The following is a 21,894-nucleotide window of genomic DNA, read 5'->3' on the forward strand; positions in this document are numbered from 1 at the left end:
GGTGGCAGCTACAGAAACCTCCCTTTGATGACTAAAATCTGGGTGAGTACAAACAGAGGTCTTGATCTGGGTCTGCAACTCATGTTCTCTGCTCACTAAAGACAGATTCTGCCTGGTAAATGTCATTTAACTGGCTGAGAGAAAACAAGGTTTAAGAAAAAACAGGGAAATGGCACCCACTGAATTCAGGGCAGAGAGACAGTCTGGGGTGTCTCTGGGAACAGACTGAGCAGATAGCCATATGCTAGGGAATATGCTGAAGCAAAGGGAATTAGGCTGTGTCCCCTTTTACGGTGGAAAATGCTCAAGAGAGATTTAGTCTGTGGATGCAGATTTTTCAATTGCTATTAAAGATGCAAGTGCTTCCCTTGTGTTCCCAATACAGACTCTTGGAAATGGCTCCCACAGACGTTCAAATGAAATAGATTACCAAAAAACCCTTTCATCTCCTTCAACTGGATGCCACTGCACCATCTCACCTACTGTGGATTGCACTAGATGACCCTTAGAGTTCCCTTCCAACCCAAATTATTCTATGATTCTGTAGTATATGGTAGAGATAATTCATGCTATATATGTGTCTAAAATATTATAAAATCCAAGTTATATCTTTGACCACCCTGGCTGGGAGCAGAGTCTTATTTCTATTCAATTAGTTCCTGGACGACATTAAGATAATATCAAGTCTGGTAATGGATGAATGAAACCTTCCCAGGCCATGACTGCTAATTTCCCTGGAATGTCTAAGCCACTCAGGAGGACCTGTACCTGGGAAGATTGCATTTACCATACTCAAGCACCAGCGCCACTCTGCTACATGTGAATGCAGGCTCTCCCAAAGAGTCCAGACAACCATCCAGACATCTGGATGGACTTTTGTATATTTCTGCATATGTATGGCCCCAGTTCTACATGTGAAGGGACACAAAGGAACATTCAGTCATTTCTGCTTCGGGCAGAATAAATGGGATATAAGCTGGCTGCATGAAGCATTCGGGGTGAACCACTGACACTTTGTCGGTCGGATCTCAGTTCACCCAACCCTGACACCCGGGGTTGACGCTGCCTTGGCTGTGGTGGTTTTTTGAAATTCTGTTTTTGTTAACGATCCAATAAATCTTTGTTAAATTTTATTGTAAATTTGGCTGCCGATTTGATCATTTATAACAATTCTATGACCTCACAAGAGTTAAAGATGCTGAAATTTGTTTAACAGAACAACATTATGTAGATTCCCTTCTCATGGTTCACTAGATTGTACTGAATTCTATGACATGCATGGCACATCAGACACACATGATGAGAGCCTGTAGAGATGAAGGGGTCATCATAATGACAGGAATTAAATGACACATTTGCATGGCTCAGTTAACATATTTGACCTCCATAACACTTGTTCATTACCACCACATTTACCTGAAACAATGTCTCTTCCCATGTTACGAAGTGCTCACAAATAGGGACCCTGTTCTGCCTCACCACTGGAGGCATGAAATCTCAGCCTGGACTAAGAAAAATGCTTCTGTAAATATGTGATCAACATGTTTGCTTAATACTAAAATCCAGCAAGCTAATCCAAGATGCAGTACAGTAACAGATATAACATTGAGAGTTACTTAAAAGTGGTAAGCTTTTACTTAATGGTATTTTCACTTTACTTGGTCTTTCCATAGCAAGAAACACAGCGAAATAAATCAAAGAGTTTATTTGCATAGGAAATAGCAAAAATAGCACCATTAAGAGCTACACAGTAAAGACTTTGTTTAACCCTGGCATTTGTACTTGTTATTTAATTTCATTTTTCAGTAAAGCAGAGGCAAATTTTATCTGCTACTGGGTGAGAAAAGACTCCAAGACTGGCAAAAGCCTATCTCTGTGCTTTAGCCTCGGAGTATGATTCTGGGCTGGTTATCAACAGCTGTGGCTTCTGCTTGGGCTGGCCAGTTTGGAAGCACCATGCCATATGGAGAATGTGTTAGCAGGGCAGGGTGCCTCTTTTCTGTCTCCAGAAGAGCCGACCAGATTCCCAAACACATTCAGCACTTAGTGCCTGTGTCAGGTCCATTACTCCCATCTCTCACTACAAACTGCTTTGTGCAGAAGAGGTTTGAAAACACATCTACTTTTCTGGCTGGCACATAATCGAGGCCTGATCACTTCTCACATCTGCACTTAGTGGTTGGGCATGACTTTGTCAGAGGCTTAAGCTCACTAATGACCTATTGTGAAGGTCTTTTCAGACTCCATCCCTTTTTTACTTTATCTTTGCATTCTCAGGCTGATTTTGGCAATTAGCTGATAGAGAGTAATGGCCACTGTCTGGCTTGTTGCTTTCACCCTCAAACACAATTTCCCCCATGTATCTGAACATCTCTTTGCTTTGATCCTTTCATCAGAGATAAACAACCTCCAAGACCAGGCTGCACTATGCACCAGCCCTCTAAGTAACACAACGAGCCAAGTTATTGTCATAATGGATCAACCAAAACAGTGAACTGGGTCACAGCTGTCTCCCTGAGTTTTTAATACCAGGGGGCTTTCTGTGCTGCTCTGGCTGATTTTTGGGTGAAGCAGTGGCAGGGAGCTGTGCATGTGCAGACATTGCACAGGGGATTTGGCATCCTTAACCTGACAGAGGATAACTTTGCAAATGCATCTCCCTGACAGAGGTAAGTAAGCTCCACTTCTTGGAAAAAAACTCTCCAGTACAGAAAGGTTTAGATCTTCTGTGCATCTTTCAGGCCTTTACTACGAAATCCCACATGACTCCATGAAAAAGTAGTTCCTATAGAATATTGATTCATTTATCAGCAGAAGAGTATTAAATTTAACTCCTGGGATCTCCTGGAAAGCACACACTAGCTGTTCAAAATTGTCCACTGGGAGTTGGATGTACTGGAGACACCTTTTCCAGATTTGGTATGACTTTATCTTCCTCCCTGCTATGTGGATGGCAAATAGCACCAACATTCCTGTGCCTGTGTGTCACAGTTAATGCTCCAGGCTGCAGGATTTGATTTGAGCTGAAAGAGTGAGGGATAAAGCTTTGGAAAAAATTAATCAGATAACAGACAAAAAATTTGGCATTGGAATGGTTTTGCATAAACAGTCACACAATACATTGCTATTATATGCTTTTCAAAAGAGAAAAAAACCCACTTATTTTTAGCATTTTAATATGCCCTGATGTTAGAGAAAACAAACAAAAAAATAAGTTCACATATCACATCAAAGATAATAATAATAATTATAATTCATAAAAATAATCTGACCGACCGGCAGCATTTGTTGGCTTTAGAAGGCCTCCCACGAAAGAAACGCAGCTGAAGACACTGGAGAGCTCTTGGCAGGTGTGAGGAATTCAAGTTTTCAAAACAAGTCTGGGGGTGCTCTCTGCACACTATGGCCCTTTGACATTGGAGGGCCGGGCAGCCAGGCTTGCATAGTAAGCGCACTGAGAGGGGTCACACTGTCCATTGGCTCCCGGGGGTCCCTGGGGTCCTGCCATACCTGGCACACCAGCTTCACCTTGAGGGCCAGGAGGTCCTGGCATCCCATCTTTGGCATAACCAGGCTCCCCTGGGAGGCCTGAAAGAGAAACAAAATGCCCTGGTGAGTGGCACCAGAGTGACATGCCCAGCGTGCAGTACTCAGCAGTGTAACGTCACAGGAGACAGCTTTGCTGCCAAACTGGGATGCAGCCAGCAGCTTCCATAGGTTTGGATTTGGCTAGGATGTATCTCAAGGATACATGCTAGGATGCATTTCAGAGTGTCTCCTCTGAAATAAAGATTTCCATTCCCTATGGCGACCTTGGGATGCTCAGCTCCACTATGGCTGCTCTTCTTCTACCTCCATGCTGAAATCATGGAGATGCACAAGACAACTAATGACATACAGTCCTCACAGAGAGGAGGTGAGAATGGGAAAGTGGAGGCAAGAGCCAGCCTGGGGAGATAATTCACTGGTGCAGAGCATAGTGGGGACATTGTTATTTGAAGGTAATGCAAGGCAAATCTGCCAGATGCAGACAATGGGGTTATGAGGGCTTCTCATAGTTCCTTTCCCAAGAAAGAAGTGAAGGCAAAAATTATCAGTGGTGCCTAATTTCAGACTGCAGACAAACTGTATTTACTGCTGCTTTGTCAGTAATAGTAAAGCAGAAGCTGTATCCCCAAGGCACAGGTGTTCAATATGACCTTTTATAATATCTGAAGCTGCCTGGACCTCTGGGTTCAAACCGGTCACAGGAAGACTCTGCCAAGAACAGAGAAAACACTTCACAGTGCATCTAATAATTAAAGCTTCACTTTGGATTTGACCCAAAGGTCAGTTAACTTAGCCATAACTGAGATAGTTCATTGTACTCATTCATCAGACTGAGGAAATAAAGGTGGCCGGATATGATGTTAATGATACAGTTCTTCCCTTTGGGCCACATCCTACAGAAATAATGTATGTTGTTTTTGTGTCATCCTGATCAGCTCTATAGTACAGCAGAGACCTGTGTCCTGGTGGCGGTTTTAAGTGATGTGTGTTGTGGGGTGTTCTGAATAACACACCTGGAATTCCTGGGGGACCCATTTCCCCTCGTTGACCAATGCCAGTGTCTCCTTTATCACCCTTTGCTCCTCTTTCTCCTGTAGAGAGGGAAAGAAAAAATATGAACTGATGAGCGTGGTCTACAGAACTAAGCACTACTATAGGACTTCCATCCACACTGAAGCTAATGTATTTGGTAAAAAAAGTTCCTAATTGTGGCCAATCCTCTGAGAGAGGACATTAAATGGGAATGAAGACTTGCTCTACTCTAGTTCTGGCCAGAGGTGCAACATACCAGCAACTGCTGGTCATATTCAACACCTCTGGTTCAACAGACTGAGGTTGCTTCCAACACCTGCATTCTGAAGACAATTTATAAGCTACTAAAAGGAAAGGTGGGTGCCGAAGTCGAGTGGACACATCCTTTCATTGGACTGCCCCAACACACCAAGTTTCACTTACCCTTGGGACCAATTGGTCCAGGTGGCCCTTCAGACCCAGTCTGTCCAGGCCGGCCAGGCTCTCCCGGAGGGCCAGTTCTTCCTGGGAGTCCTTCCTTCCCAGGAGGACCAGGAGGTCCTGGTCTGCCATGGGATGCTTTTACCTGTGCCGGCTGTATCTGAGCCAGGATGTAGGGTAGCTTTGCTGCAAAGAGAGGAAATGGATTTGTTAGACTAGAAGGACTATGCTCCAAGAGATGGAAAGCCAGAACCAGAGGCCCAGTGAAGTCCCAAGTACTGTCACAGATCAATTTTCCAGGGCAACCCATTTTCTGTCCCCCCATAATCCATGATTATGAATCCCCGATCCTCTCTAAATTTTTAAATCTCATTTCTTAGTAGTGTTAAATTTCTCCTAAATTCCATACTTTATCGTAAACCTTTCTCTCATCCTCTGCACCTTGTCCTCCAAGAATCTGAAATGTCCCTTCCTTTAGTTGTGCAGATGGTGAATCCCTGTTAAACTGAGACCACTGCTGCTCTGAAAAGGGGAGCCTTTTCCTACTTCTTCTGTGATGCAGAGATGCTAGATGGTTGGTCTGTAGGGAGAAAGCTTTTCTTGTTCCAGGCTTTCCAGACAGGCACACACTGCCTGCCATTTCAGTGCTAAGACCCTGAACAATCATGCTGGTTTTGGCTGGGGTGGAGTTAATTTTCTTCATGGTGGCTGGTATGGGGCTGTGTTTTGGATTTGTGTTGATAATAGAGAGATGCTTTTGTTATTGCTGAGCAGGGCCCACACAGAGCCAAGGCCTTTTCTCCTTTTTATATGGCCACATTGGGGAGGAAATTTGGGGTGTTGGGAAGAAGAGGTGACCCAAACTGACCAAAGGGTTATTCCAGACCATGTGACATCAAGCTCAGTGAGCAAAGTGAGGGGAGGAAGGGAGGGACATTTGCAGTGATGGTGTTTTTCTTCCCAAGTAACCATTACCTGTGATGGGGCCCTGCTCTCCTGGAGATGGCAGTACACTTGCCTGCCCCTGGGAAGCAGGGAGTTAATTGCTTGCTTTGTTTTGCTTCTGGGTACAGGTTCTGCTTTACCTATTAAACTGTCATTATCTTAACCAATGAGTTTTCCAGCTTTTACTCTTCTGATTCTCTCCCTGATCCTGCTGGTGGGGGAGGGAGTGAGTGGTGCATGGGCCTTCGCTGCTGGCTGGGGTTACACCATGACAGCAAACTTGAGAGCTCATAAAACACTCAATATCATGTAAATATTCTACAGAATAGAGGGAGAAGAGTGTTCTGTCTTCTCTTCATTGATCCTAAATGCTTTCAGACTGGTGTGGATATTGAAGACTGAGAGTGTGTAAATAAAATCTGTGAAATCATCACCCCATTTACCTGTGATCTTTAGCATGGAACAAAATGCCTGCAAGTTGTGTGTCAGCTGCATCAAGAGCTGTGTGAGAAGGACTACAGCTCTGCATCTCACTGTCAATGGGATCAGTAGTGGTCTGCAATTCTCATCCTTTGAGAGAAACAGCAGCCCATATCCTCTCCAGCCTCTCTTCTTATACTGATAAGTATCAAAAGTCATAGGGAAAAAATCACGAACATTTCTTCTCCAGCTGGGACCTCATATGAAAGTTTATGATTTACTCTGATTACTTTCTGTGCTATTGCTGGGAAAATCAAAGCCTGGGGAACTGTAAAGCACATTTCATTTCACACATTTCCAAGCAAACTTGCTGCAATACTACCTTCCTTAAGGAGGAGAGGTTTAGGTTCCAGCACAGCTCTGGAAAGCACCTTTCATACACTCAGATCCATCTTCTGGCTTCCTGGTACTGATTACTTACCATCTAGTTGCTTGGATAACTCCTCTTGGATGAGTCTTCTCAAAGTCTCTAGAGATGGGGGCTCTCCCTAAAGAGTCAAAATCACAGTGATGAGATTAGATAACCACAGGAAAGGGATCAGATAATTATAGGACAAGGGGAACCATTTTAAACCAAAAGAGAAAAGATTTAGATTAGATGTTAGGAAGAAATTCTTTACTGTGAGGGTGGCAAGGCACTGGAATGGGTTGCCCTGAGAAACTGCAGATGCCCGATGCCTGGAAGTGTTCAAGGCAAGTCGGGTGGGCTTTGGAACAACCTCACCTAGTGGGTGGCATCCCTGCCTGTGCTGGGTGGGCAGTTGGAAGCAGATGATCTTTAAGGTCCCTTCAACCGAAAACACTCTGTGGTTCTATGATGTGCAAACTAAGACCTCCACAAAGGGCTCAGCAGATGCCATGTCATCACCCACAGCACACACAGGGCTGCAGGGTCTGCTTAAAAGAGGAATGTAAAGGGACTCAATCACAGAATCAAATGGGCTGGAAAAGACCTCTGAGATCATAAAGTCCAGCCCTTGACTGAACACCACCATGTCAAGTAAACTATGGCACTGAGTGACACGTCCAGTCTTTTCTTAAATGTCTCCAGGGACAGTGACTCCACCACTTCTGTGGGCAGCCCATTCTAGTATCTAATTATCCTTTCTGTGAAGAAATTCTTCACAGTGTCCAAAATAAACCTCCCTGATACAGTTTGACACTATGTCCTCTTGGCCTATCACTAGCTGTCTGGGAGAAGAGACTAAACCCCGTGTGGACAGATCCTCCACTTAGGCAGCTACAGGGCAATAAAATCTCCCCTGAGCCTTTCTCCAAGGTGAACCAGCACCCTCAGTCTTCACAGGAGTTGGGCTCCAAACTTTTCACCATCTCTGTTCCCTTCTCTGGAACTGCTCCAGAACCTCAACGTCCTTCCTGAACTTAGGGGCCCAGAACTGGAAACAGAATATAATGTGTGACCTGCCTAGTGCCCAGCACAGAGGGACAATCACCTCCCTTGTCCTGCTGGCCACACTAGTGCAGACACAGAAGGCCAGGAGGCCACCCTGCTCCTTGCCCACCTGGACATATGCCAACTGGACATATGCCAACTCATATTCAGCCGATGTTGGCCAGCAACCACAGGGACTTTTCCACCGGGCATATTTCCAGCCACTCTGCTCCCAGCCTGGGGCACTGCAGGGCCTTATTGGGACTCTTAACAGGACAGGGCACAGAGGACACTGCAAGTGACTGAATGCCAACTCGTTGCAGCTCCATTCCCAGCCATTGTCTGGACACAGAACACAGAAATCCTGACAGTTAAGTCAGCCAAGAGTGCCTCTCCCCAAGCCCTGGGCTGACGGCTTTTGCAGGACTGTGCTGTGGGAGATGGAGTCAAAAGCTTTGCTCAAGTCCAGAGAGGCTCCATCCCCTGCTCTTCTGTCAGCCCTGAGGAGGGTCATTTGTTCCTCAAATGACATCACGTTGCTCAGGCAGGACCTGCCTTTCCTAAGCTCACACTGGCTAACCACACTCACACTAGTGTGAGTGTGAGCTCACACTAGCTCACACTCACAACCAACCTAAGCTTGGTTGTCCTCTCTGGGCCGTGTGATTCACGCCCTCCCCCCCAGCCCTTCGATGACCTGTTCCAGAACCCTACCAGGCCTCAAGGTCAGGCTGACAAGCCTGCAGCTCCCTGCATCCTCCCTGTGGCCTTTATGGGCATGTGTGTCACACTGGGAGCCCCGGCCATGTGGGATCTCATGTCTGTCTAGAACTGATAATAAAGGATGGAGAGCAGCTTAGTGAGCCTTCCTGCCAGCTCCCTGAGCACCCTGGGGTGACTCCCAGCCAGCTCCACAGACTTGTCAGTGTCTCTGTGGCTCTGCAGGTCACTAATGACTTCCTCTGGGATTTCTGGAGGTCTGGTCTGCTCCTGGTCACTGTCTGCCAGCTCAGGGGACTTCTTGTCCTTTGGAGAACAGATCTGCCTGTTGAAGACTGAGGCAAAGAAGGCATTCAGTAGCCAGCCTTTTCCTCATTCTTCATAGCTGCATTCTGGTCACAAATGCAATTAAAATCTGAGATTTTCCTTGGCCCTCCTTTGTTGTTTATCTTGGTAGACACTTTTGTCTTTTACAGTAGTGGCAAGATGAAGCGCTAACAGAGTATTTGCCTTCCTGACTATTTCTACGTGAGATGGGGCCAAAGGGTGGAACACATGGTGGGCTGGGTGGGCAAAGCAGTTTGGCAGAGCAAAGGGCTTCTTTGGGGATGTTTAGGAAAGGAACACACAAGGTGGGAAAAGGGAGAGTGGAAGGTCATTGAGAGAGGAAGAAGCATAGGAAAAGTCGAAGGGCAAAGGCCTAAAGGAGGCCTTTCTGTCCAATGATGTCTCCATGTCTCTCCATGACAAGGGGTGGCTGTGCCCACCAGGACTTGTGACCCACGGTTCTATTGTGCCCAGAAGCCATTCTGACAAGAGTCCATGCTGTGACCCAAAGAGCTCTTGTAGGGCCAAACTCCACATGTTGTCACTCTCAGGAGAGCAGCTCTCTGAGGAGGCAGCAGCTATCTCATGAGGCAGCAGCTCCTCAGGTAAAAGTAGCTCTCCCGGGTGATCTTGGCCAGTGTTTGTGAGAGCATGGCCAAGATGTCCGAGAGACATGAGGCAAACGCCCACTGCCAGCCCTGTGAGGGGCAGCCGCTGCTGTCCAAGCGGCGACAGGTGAGGGACGGGAATGGAGGGAAAGGCTGCAGTGGGATCTGGAGGAGGGCTGGGGGCAGAGAGCGGCAGCCAGGCCTGGCTCCAGGCCTTGCTCTGGGAAGGAGCTGGTGCCAGAAGGCCGGGGTGAAGGAATGGCTCAGAGACAGCAAGCGCAGCTGGGAACCCAGCCTGGCCTGGCTGCTGTGGTCTGCACCTGTCTTGGGGCCAGGGCCTGGCTTGCGAGAAGGAGGAGGGACAGAGTGCCCACACAGCCGCCTCCATCTCTTGCCTCCCCTTGCTTCCTACAGGTGTCTCAGAGGCAGTCACAGGCAGCAACGGAGGTCACATGGGTGACCATCTTCTCCCTCCACTAGGACAGACTCTTCCCTAGACAGGACATTTCATGGAGACCCACAGGACATTATACACAGGAGGACAGCCTGGAGGGAGGGCACTCAGTGCCCCTCAGCAGCACAGTCACATGGCCACAAAGATTGTCTGTGTCAGACTTGCCGCCTCTCCATGGCACTCCATTGACAGTGACAACTCCGTGCCAGCTCAGACCTCAGCTGCCAAGAGCAGCCTCAGCACGGAACAAGCTGCCCCCTCTGCCAGCAGCCCCAGCAGCCTCTGGTTCTTCTCCCAGAGGCAGAGCATGGTCTGCAGGCCACATAGGAAGCAGCCACCGAGACCTAGTGCCACATTCTCCATGGGGCTCTATGGCTGCTGACAGGGCCCAGGAAACACCTTGCCCAGACAGCTCAGCTGAAAGGCTCTGGCGAGGGTCAGCAGCAAGGCAGGGCCATCGCCTGCCACCCCTGCGACATGTGGGCGGCACGCTGCTCTGCACAGGGATCCAGCCTGCCTGGGACCACCTGGAGCACATTGAGACACAGGACCTCGCTGAGGTGCAGGAAGAGCACAGTGGCAAAATCTATGAAGACTCATTTAGAGGCCTTGCCCCGTGCCTCTGTGAAGAAAGGTTCACCAAGTCCACCTGCACTCCGGAGTAGTTAAGTCTCTGCCAATAGGTGGATGCAGAAACTTAGGTGATGCACAGAGCTCCCAACTTCAACAAAGATTCCAACACAGACATTGGAAACTCTTGACTTTTGCAGGACTGTGCTGTGGAGATGGAGTCAAAGACTTTGCTCAAGTCCAGAGAGACTCCATCTACTGCTTTTCGCTCAGCCCTGAGTCAGATCACTTTGTCCTCAAAGGATATCACGTTGCTCAGGCAGGACCTGCCTTTCCTAAGCTCTCCCTGGCTGGGCCTCATCCATCTGTGGCCCTCTCTGGACCATGTGATCCTCCTCATGATGACCTGCACCAGAACCATACTGGGCCTCAGAGTAAGGCTGAGAGGCCTGCAGCTTCCCACATTGTCCCTATGGCCCTTCCTGGGCCTGCAAGGCCCATTGCCACCTCCAGCCATGTAGGACCTCACCAGCAGTAGAGGATTGATAATAAAGGATGGAGAGAAACTTAGTGAGCTCTTCCGCCAGCTCCCTGAGCACCCTGAGGTGACTCCCAGCCAGGTCCACAGATTTGTCTCAGTGGCTCTGCAGGTCACTAATGACTTCCTCCAGGACTGCAGAAGGACTGGTCTGCTCCTGGTCACTGTCTGCCAGCTCAGGGGACTTCTTGTCCTTTGGAGAAGACATCTGCCTGTTGAAGACTGAGGCAAAGAAAGCATTCAGTAGCTCAGCCTTTTCCTCATCCTTCACAGCCATATGCCTGCTGATTATCCAATACAGAATGGAGATTTTCCTTGTCCCTCCTTTGTGGGTTAATCTTTGTAGAGAAACACTTTTATTGGTCTTTTACAGTAGTGGCCAGATAAAGTGCTAGCGGAGCGTTTGCCTTCCTGATATGTCTTTCTCCATGAGGGGGGAGCTAAGGGGTGGAACACATGGTGGCCTGGGTAGGAAAAGCAGTTTGGCAGAGCAAAGGGCTTCTTTGGAGATGTTTAGGAAAGGAACACACAAGGTGGGAAAAGGGAGAGTGGAAGGTCATTGGGAGAGGAAGAAGCATAGGAAAAGTCGAGGAGCAAAGGCCTAAAGCAGGCCTTTCTGACCAAGGACGCCATGTCTTTCCATGACAAGGGGCAGCTGTGCCCACCAGCCCTTTGTGACCCGTGGTTGCATTGTGCCCAGAACCCATTGTGACACACGTCCATGCTGTGACACGGAGAGCTCTTGTAGGCCAACACCCCTTGTGTTGTCACTCTCAGGAGAGCTCTCTGAGGAGGCAGCAGCTCTCTTACGAGGCAGCAGCTCCTCAGGAGGAAGCAGCTCTCCCGGGTGCCCTTGGCCAGTGTTCATCAGAGCACTGCCAAGATGTCAAAGAGAAACATGGCAAATGCCCACTACCAGTCCTGTGAGGGGCAGCCGCTGCTGTCCAAGCGACGACAGGTGAGGGACGGGAATGGAGGGAAAGGCTGCAGTGGGACCTGGGGGAGGGCTGGGGGCAGAGAGCGGCAGCCAGGCCTGGCTCCAGGCCTTGCTCTGGGGAGGAGCTGGTGCCAGGAAGGCCGGGGTGAGGGAATGGCCCAGAGACAGCGAGCGCAGCTGGGAACCCAGCCTGGCCTGGCTGCTGTGGCCAGTACTGCCCTTGGGGCCAGGGCCTGGATTTCCAGAAGGAGGAGGGACGGAGTGCCCACACAGCCACCTTCATCTCTTGCCTCCCCCTGCTTAATACAGGTGCCCCAGAGGCAGTCACAGGCAGCAGCAGAGGTCACATGGGTGACCATCTTCTCCCTCCATGAGGATAGACTCTTGCCTAGATGGACACACACCCGACATTACACACAGGAGGACAGCCAGGAGGGAGGGCACTCAGTGCCCCTCAGCAGCACAGTCACACGGACACCAAGACTGTCCATGTCAGACTTGCCGCTTCTCCATGGCACTCCATTGACAGTGACACCTCTGTGCCAGCTCAGACCTCAGCTGCCAAGAGCAGCCTCAGCACGGATCAAGCTGCCCCCTCTGCCAGCAGCCCCAGCAGCCTCTGGGTCTTCTCCCAGAGGCAGAGCACGGTCCGCAGGCCACATAGGAAGCAGCCACCGAGACCTAGTGCCACCTTCTCCATGGGGCTCTGTGGCTGCTGACAGGGCCCAGGAAACACCTTGCCCAGACAGCTCAGCTGAAAGGCTCTGGCGAGGGTCAGCAGCAAGGCAGGGCCATCGCCTGCAACCCCTCCGACATGTGGGCGGCATGCTGCTCTGCACAGGGACCCAGCCTGCCAGGGACCACCTGGAGCACATTGAGACAGAGGAGCTCAATGAGGTGCAGGAAGAGCATGGTGGTAACAACTACAGAGTCCCATTTAGAGGCCTTGCCACATGTCTGCATGAAGAAAGGTTCACCAAGTCCACCTGCACTAAGGAGCTGTCAAGTCTCTGCCAAGAGGCAGATGGAGAGGCCCAGGTGATGCACAGAGCTCCCAAATTCAACAAAGACTCCAACAGAGACATTGGAAACTCCTCTGAGCTCCTGTCTCCTACCTGGTTGCCAGAGCAGCAGTCTGTCTCTGATAACTCACAGGGCTTGGAGATGTCTCCCAAGGAGCCAGGGGAACAGTGGGAGGAAGAACTCCCACAAACAGAGATTGAAGGAGACAGGGACAGCAACCCACAGGGTGCATCGCTTTCTCCTCTCAATGAGGAAGAGTCTGAGAAAGCAACTTCTGCCCTGGATAAAGATCCCTGGGATGAGGGGCACAATGAGTTTTTCCCCATGTCAGAGGCTGAGGAAACTTCATGCTTCTCAGCTTCTCTTTCACTTGGAAGTTCCTGTGAAGAGACGGGAACTCATCAGCTGCCTAAGCAAACCATACATGGCAAGCTGATGTGCACGAGGCCTGAAGATGCTTCAGAGCATCTCCTGAATGTCGAGGCAGAGGAGCTGGAGAAGTTGGAGGACGACATCCTCTCCTCCCTGGATGCAGAAAGCCCCTCGGTCCAGCACAGCCTTTGCAGCTGGACCATAGACTGCACAGGAGAGACCAAAAATTACGCACAGCTCGTGTCTCCCGACCTCTTTGAAGAGCTGTGGTCTCTCTTTAACAACAAGGATGCGCCTTCCAGGGACACTCGCCTAGACCAGCTACTGGCAAAGTGGGAGGAAGAAGACAGAGACACTGCAGGAGAGGGGGACAGCGAGCCAGAGAGTGAGTTGTCCCTCCCACTGCAAGAGGAGGGAGCAGAGCCAGCAGCTTCTCCCCTGGACAGCGATCCCTCTGATGAGGGGCACAGTGAGCCTTTCCCCATGGCACTGCCAGAAGACTCAAAGATGTCTGTGGTTTGTGCCTCGCCTGCCGATACCACAGAGGAGGTTGATGCTGCAGGCACGGAGGCTGGCTGTGCCCAGGCCACCCCTCCCCAGGAAAAGCCCTGTGTTGCTGGTGTGCTGGCTGGGGCTTGCCCGGTGCCTGCCCAGCCCCTAGTACACCAGGTCCCCGCTACCACTACTGGCATAGCCACAGTCCCACAGCCCCCACCCCCACGGCTGTGGCGCTCCATCGCCAAGATGGCCCGGCGGGCTCTGCATCAGCTTTTCTCCTTCAGCTGCCTCGGGGCAGCCTGAGGAGTGAGCCCAGTGCCAGCACCACAACGGTCACCCCTAGGTTACAATTTTCCAAAGGTAGGTCCTGCTGCCAGCCCTAATCTCTTACCTCCAAGCCAGCAGCAAGGCTGCAGCAATGTTGAAGAGATCTGGATGAGGAAGGATGCAAGCACTGCCCTGTAGAATCCCACAGAAGCTGACTCCAAGTCGAGTGTGCATTGAGGGCTGCATTGCTCAGGCTGCATTAGCAGCCACAAAATGCTCCTAATCCTGAGGCTGCTTGGGCCTCAGCACTCAAGGCTAAGGAAGGGATGCCCATTCTCCTTTCATATGGAAAATAGGAAAACACCTCCCTGGAGAACCCCAATTTGGAATGGAGAAAGGTGCTGACCCTGGAACACCCACACTTCGAAAAAAACAACTGGGAGCCCCAGAACGGAGAAGCACAGCGTGAGGAAAGACTGACAGGATGCTGCTGGAGCCAAGTGTCTTAGATTGTCTTCTGCTTTCTCTCTCCCTTACCCTCTCTTTTCCTCTTCTTTCCATTTCACCCTGCTCTTTCCTATTCCTATATCTCTACCCAACATTCCTAGTTAAATAAAATCCCCATTGTTAACTCTGCTAGATGGTCTTATTGGCGCATCGGCATCTGCCACTAATGGCATCTTAAAAGGTCACACATCTGCACACAGCACTCAAGGTGTGGCCTCCCCTGTGCCCAGCACAGCAGGACAGTCACCACTCTGGTCCTGCTGGCCACACAATGCTGTCAGAGCATGCCAGGAGACTGCTGCCCTCCTTGGCCAACTGGGCACATGCCAGCTCTCGTTTAGCCACTGTCAGCCCCAGGGCCTTTCCCACTGGGCAGCCTTCCAGCCACTCTGGCCCCAGCCTGGGGCACTGCAGGGCCTTGTGGGGACACGGGCAGAACCCAGGCCTGGCTCTTCTTGAACCTCATTCCACTGGCCTTACAACATCCATCCAGCTTGTCTACATCCCCCCAACAGAGCCTTCCTACCCTCCAGATACTCAATCCACTTTGGTGTCATCACAAATTTACTACTGAAGGCACCCCCAATTCCCTTGGCCACATGAGCAGGACAGACACTGAACAGGACAGGGCACAGGGGACACCAATAGTGACTCAATGCAGCTCTATTCCCCTCCACTCTCTGGTCACAGTCGTCCTGACAGTTCCTAAGCCAGCCATGAGTGCCCTTGCCCAAACCCTGGGTTTACAGCCTTTCCAGGAATGAGATGTTGGGACTGAGTCAAAGGCATTCTCAGTTTCCAGCCTTCTGGCAAACCATGGGTCAATGGTTTAGGCAGGGAGCCTGGTCTGAAGGCACTATTTGCACCACTGTTCCCATCACCATCCTTAAGAAAATCTCCTTCCTATGCACTCATAGGAGAAGCTGTAGAAGCCACATGAGGAAACATCTCTGCCCTACCAGATCACAGGGGAGATACTATGTTCTTTTTCATCATGGCATGTTTCCTTGCAGAGAGTACATCTGCCCCAAAGGTTCTAATGCTGGCTATCTGGACTTCCTGAAAACACTCCTATTGGATGTATCCCCTGCCAACAGGCCTTATCTAAGGAAACAGAAGCCAGTTTATGCATATGATACATATTCTTCCAAACCAGCACAAGGTTTTGTCTGATTTCAGGCTGTTGAACAGAGACAGGGCATGTGGCTGTCTGGCCTTGGCCCCCTACCCAGCTCCCAAGTCACAGCATCTTTCATCCTTTCTCTTTGTACTGCTGCTGTTGTACAGCTGCAATAGCTGTAAAAACTTGAAGTAATGTGAACTACAACTCTGGATGATGAAACTAAAACAATTAGGAAAGCATTTTTGATAGGTGGAAGAATTTTTTTAGATTGTGGCTTTCCAAGTAAATAATAATAAAAAACAAGTTTTAGGGTTGCCAGGCTCTTGCCTTTGCAAGAACCCAAAAGAAAATTGTAGCTACGCTTAAACAATAAACCATTTTCAAGCAGAAAGATCAAGTATTTTATAAACCAGAAAGTGAGATGTTCCACTTGAAATACACTTTTCATTTCTTTAATATGAAATAATTCTTTGCATTTCTGTCAGTTTAGAAAATACTTCTGGTCAGCCTAAAGACTGCATTCTTTTGTGTATCAACTGCTTGCAAAAGTGTTGCTTTTCCCTCACACTCTTTTAACATACAAGGATGCAGTTTTTATTCTCTATGTTTATGAAAACCTAGTGAGCTCTTCTGAATCAGAAGTTATTCTTCATTAAAAAATGATATCTTATTAAGTAGCTAAGTGACATTTCAATTTTAATCAATAGCATTGCTGATAAATACAGAGCTGGTTCATTTACTGCCTCCTTCCTGACACAAATTTTGCATGAGAAAAAGATGTGTCACGGGTGATAAAAGAAACAATTTTATCATTAAGTACTAAGCATTATTGATGGCTCTTAGTGTATATGCCACTAAGTAAACATAATTGTGGAGCATACTTTAAAGGCTTACAAATTATCTTTTCAAGTTTTAACCCCATTAGTAAAATTAAGTTTCCATAATCATCACTTGATTTCAAACACGAAGAAATGCTTTGTCTAAAATTTAGTCAGTCTTTACATAAGAAATTATTCTCTGTTTTATTCTCCTCGGAGATGATCTCCAATTCATCCTCAGGATGGGCACAGTGGCTACACTGCTGTTGGGAGTTTTTCTCATTCTGCAACATAAACCACCCTCAGGCATTCTCAGTAGTGAGATTGTTTCCCAACAGGGGAGAGGAAAAAAAGAAAGAGGGAGAATATTTAACCAAAATAGTATTTCATGAATTCTGATGAGCTGACTACAGGACTTCCAGGAATAGAGCAGTGACCTTTCCACAGCTCAGCATTTTTTCTGTTGTAACAACCAGCAGCAGAGGAAGGTGTTAATCCTCTGTATGAAGTGCTACACATTATTTCCCTCATAGAAAGAATCTTTTTCTACACTCCAGTGCCATGGCCAACATCACAGGATCCGATTTAGGCATTTAGGGGTAAAAGGTGTCAGCAACTGGCCACACTGACGATGAATCTGGATTATTTAGCTCCCCTGAAGTGCAAGTCAACACCCACACAAGCCTTTTCCAACTTCCATCCATGGAAGTGTCTGAGGCTAGGTAGGACACAGCTTGGAGCAACCTGGACTAGTGGAAAGTGTCCCCATCCATGGCAGGGGGGTGGAACTAGACGGTCTTCAAAGTTTCTTCTAACCCAAACCACTCTATGATTCCATGATTCCCTGAGATGTGCTAGAGCTCCCCTTTATGGGTATTAAGAGCTAAAAGCACTGCCTCTGTGTTAAAACATATTCCTGCTCCAGTTTCTGTCATCCTCAATGTACTCTGAGGCACTTTTCTGATCCCTGTGGCAGCAAAATTACTGTACAAAGCCTTTCTCTGGCAACCTTACCCTTGGTCCTGGAAATCCTGGCTGCCCTGGAGGACCGGGAGGTCCAACTTGCCCAGTGTCTCCTGGAGGTCCGTGGGGACCCATCAGCCCCGGATGGCCCTTATGACCAGGTATCCCAGGATCACCTGGAGGGCCCTTTTCTCCTTGAAGGCCTTTTTCACCTTTGATGCCAGGTTCACCCTAAGTGAAGAGAAGGACATTACCACCACAAAGTAAGAAGGAAACTTCTGATTTCCAAACACAGAGAAACACTCATGGCTGAGCTGGCAAAGTTTCTGAGTGCAACATCTGGTGCACTACAAATGAACCACAAATTGTTCTGATGGAGAATGATTAAAGAGAGACCTGGAAGACTGGGAAGCACTGGCTTCACTTTTGAATGACCTCTGCCCCCAGGCCCTAACTCAGAATAGCTCTCTTTATTTCATCATAATGAAATAACTGGTAATGTTGTCCGACTTACCCTTTCTCCTTTGGAGCCAATTGCACCCTGTTTCCCTGGTGTGCCCTGCAACAAAATAAAGGTAAGCATAAAAGAACCATCCACAATAAGAGTAAATAATGAAACATATGCCTTTGTAATGATTCCCGTGACCCCAGGAAAATTTATTTCCATGACAACCCCACAGTTTCCTGAGAGCTTTCTCTTTTGCTCTCAGTTATCAACAATTAAGGGAAAAATAAACAAAAAAATAAAACAAAACAAACCAAACAAAAAAAAAAAACCAAACAACAAACTCGCCCCAACCACATGACAAGCAGATTGAGGAGAGTGATTCTCTCCCTTCACTCCCCTTGGTGACACCCCACCTGGAGTGCTGTGTCCAGCTGTGGTGCCAGAATATAAGCAAGGCCATGAACCTGTTAGAGCAAGCTCAAATGAGGCCACAAAGATGCCCAGAGGGCTGGAGCACCTCTCCTGTGGATTCAGGCTGAGAGGGCTGGGGTTGTTCAGCCTGAAGAAGAGAAGGTTCTGGGGGAAGCTTTGAGTCCCTTCCAGTACTAAAAAGGGGTTTACAAGAAAAACAAACTTTTTTGACAGGGACTGTAGTTATGGGACAAGAGGTAAATGGCTTCACAATCAGAGAGGGTAATATTTGGTAGAAATTTTTCACTGTGAGGATGGTGAAGCACTGGAACAGGTTGTCCAGAGAAGCTGTGAATGTCCCATCTCTGGATTGGTTCAAAATCAGGTTGAATGGGGTTCTGAACAACCTGATCTAGTGGAAGTGTCCCTGCTCCTGGCAGGGTGGGTGGAAACAGATGATATTTAAGATCCCTTCCAACCCAAATCATGCTATGAAAAAAACCCAATTTGCTGCAACCCTGGTAATACCCTTGCTGATTTTTTTCCTGTGACATCAGTCTTATATTGAAACAACTGTGAATATAACTTACCTCTTTTCCAGGAGGACCCTTCTCTCCTGGTTCTCCCTAAGACACACAGAAAGTGGATTTAGCATCACACTGGAGGAGCTGGAAGAAAGACTCCACGTAATAACCATAAGTGTTGCTTTGTGTTAACAACACAAGTTTTCTTCTACACAGTAGCAGGTTTGCATGATTTATCCTTACCCTACTGCTATTGGTCATTCCTGGATAGACACATACTGCTATTTGGAAAGCAATTTTTAGTCAATTTGCATCCCATGTAAACATTAATAACAGCAAGTAATTTTTAACAAACCAGCTGAGGGCAGATGTTTCACTGGTAGTATGTTCCTGCTTTCAATACATTTTGTTCCTTTTTCTTACCCACAAATCCCAAAGCTTCATACACTTTATATGGCCTTGTTTAACTTAAGGAGCACCAGCATTATACCCATAAGTGTCTGAAGATGTAAGTGAAGTAAATTTTGTCGGTAGAAGTACCGTCTTGTATTACACCAGCTGGAAAAACACATACAGAGGTTTAAGGAATTTTAAGCTTCAGTGCTCACCTGTCTTTCAGAACTACATTAAATAATCTTAATTTGAATAAGTACCCTTGTAGAAGTATTTATAATTTTTTATTTTGCATTTATAAGGTCTTAATTAGACAACAGAGTTTCCATTTTAATATTTCAATGAAAAAAAAATATTACTGCAGTCCTGAACTGCAGGTAAAGCAAAATGAACATTAAACTAATTGTTGCTGAAATTCTGGCCACTTTCCCGTATCATGTATAGAAAAAATAATCTTTCTAAATTTGTTTGCAGCCAGCACACATGATCAGATCTATAACATGACATTTTCCTCTGGAAACATAATATCTTCACCTGTATCAGCATCCATACACATCTCCATGAGAAACAGAACTAATCAGAGATGTGTGATCCAAATAAGGCTGCATTAAACTCACTTGAGTTTTCCTCAGGCGCACTTCAGTTTTAAATGGCAGCTGTTTTTGCTGCTTAAAATTTAATTGTCCAGAGAAATATTTCTTTCTTCTCTTTGTATCCAAAAGCTCCCTTTCAAACTATAAAATTAAATATTAAAAAATACAGAAGGAAAAAAAGAACCATCCTGTGGAAGATTCAGCTCTGCTAGAGATACACAAAAATCTTTTGAATTATCATTTTTTTGTCAAAACAAATCTAAAAATAAAAGAAAAATTACCTAATATTCACTTTTTTCATCCTTCCAGTGGAATTTAACATCTTTTACTCACCTTGCAAGGTCTAAAGATATTGGATTCTGAGGCTGTGATATTGTCATGGGTATAGGTTTATTATTTATTATTTTAGATCGCTTTGGAAGATATATGAATGCTTAATTGCAACATACCTCTGTTGCTGGCAACAAAGGAATTTCCCTCAGAATAGAAAATATCAGAAATACCAGTATTATTATCAGCACTCACAATTTCCCCATTTAGTCCATCTAAGGTTCATGCAGAGGTGTAGTCTGAAAACTTAAATACCCCCTATTAAGAAGACTATTGAAACAGTCTGATTAATGCACACATTATTAGGGCTGACTGGCAGGTACCAGCTCCATACATGAGATTATGGTTGCTCATCCATATGAAAAATGCTATTTTTGCAGTCTAGTTTCTTTTGGAAGTAAAATTATATGGCTTCTGGATTTGTTAGATATCCTGCTTATACTTTTTTTTTTTTACCTAACTGAAGGTGACCATGTCCCATCTTCCTGTCTAACCTTTAAAGGCAGGTAAAGAGAGGATCTAATCCATCCCCAGACATACTTACAGGTGGTCCTCGGGGTCCTATAAAGCCAGGGAGTCCTGGGCTGCCTGTTTCTCCTTTATTTCCTTTGGGACCCTTAGGACAGAAATGAGACAGACACTAGCACACCTTTCCCCAACACCTTTTTCCCAGAGCATTCATTTACAGATACATTGAAACAGGGAAATTTCATTTTAGCAGCAGGACTCCCTAAACTGACAAGGAAGAACAAAGTATTTTACAAAAGCAGGTTTCAGGCACCATGGTTGCTTATTAATAAGCTCTGCAAGGTCCCTGGGAGAAGATGAAAAGGGGCAATTATGGCAGGGGCAGGAGGTGTGTTCCAGGGGTGTTGTGGTGTCACATGGTTTATAAGGGGGTGTTGAGAGTGGAACTCCTGGTATGGGTGATGACTGGGAAACATTGCAGGTGGTCATACTGCTCAAATCCAAGAATACAACCAACAGCTACAGGGCTTCTCCTTTGCCTTTATTTCCAGATTCAATTTATGTCTCTTTCACTTATCTCTTGTGATATTCTGTCAAACTGTCCCTTTTTCCTTGCAGATCAGGGCAGTTGAAATGACAGTTCATGCTACAAAACTGTCTCATGCACATTTCTGATGTGGTTTTAACTCTTAGTTTAACCTTTACTTCCAGAACTTTGTCCCCTACTTTTTTGGTTCAGAACACAGTCCTTTTCCTTCTTAGAGTAAAACTCATGCAAAGTGAGCACCAATGAGCCTTTCAGGCACAAAGCACATGGATTTGGGGTGTGTAACTTGCCCTGAAGATTTCAGGGGCTGGATTGTGTTGCTGTGTGTGGGCTTAAGCATGAGCAAGTGTGAAATGTGATGGGCACTGTCAAAAAAGCAAATGCAAAAGGAGAAGGCTCCTGGCAGGTTTTACATTGTGATTTCAAGTCAGCCATGGTGAAGGTGGAAAAAAAATCTTTATTGCCATGATAACCTCCCTTACCTTCCTTTTTTTCAAAATAGATATATAAAATATTGGCTTGTCACACCACACTGTGAAGGAAATTAGTGCATTCCAAAATAAATGGATTAATGTACAGCACAAGGAGACACTTCCCATAATAACCTTTATGAAAAGGAGAGGATTCATTTTAATG

General features: G+C 47.1%; 1 protein-coding gene across 1 annotated transcript in view; it reads right to left on the minus strand.

Annotated features, from left to right (window-relative positions):
- Positions 1-3,400: 3,400 nt before the first annotated feature.
- The window catches only part of COL22A1 (collagen type XXII alpha 1 chain), a 206,314-nt gene continuing 187,820 nt past the window's right edge, over positions 3,401-21,894 (minus strand). The window contains exons 57-64 of the mRNA XM_009090824.4: positions 20,788-20,859; positions 18,994-19,029; positions 18,059-18,103; positions 17,596-17,775; positions 6,848-6,914; positions 5,005-5,187; positions 4,563-4,640; positions 3,401-3,588 (exon numbers count right to left, since the gene is read on the minus strand). Of these exons, the coding sequence (XP_009089072.2) occupies positions 3,401-3,588; positions 4,563-4,640; positions 5,005-5,187; positions 6,848-6,914; positions 17,596-17,775; positions 18,059-18,103; positions 18,994-19,029; positions 20,788-20,859 (849 nt within the window). The remainder of the gene's footprint in view (positions 3,589-4,562; positions 4,641-5,004; positions 5,188-6,847; positions 6,915-17,595; positions 17,776-18,058; positions 18,104-18,993; positions 19,030-20,787; positions 20,860-21,894) is intronic.

This window comes from Serinus canaria, chromosome 2 (assembly GCF_022539315.1).
Source record: "Serinus canaria isolate serCan28SL12 chromosome 2, serCan2020, whole genome shotgun sequence".
Lineage (NCBI taxonomy): Eukaryota > Metazoa > Chordata > Aves > Passeriformes > Fringillidae > Serinus > Serinus canaria.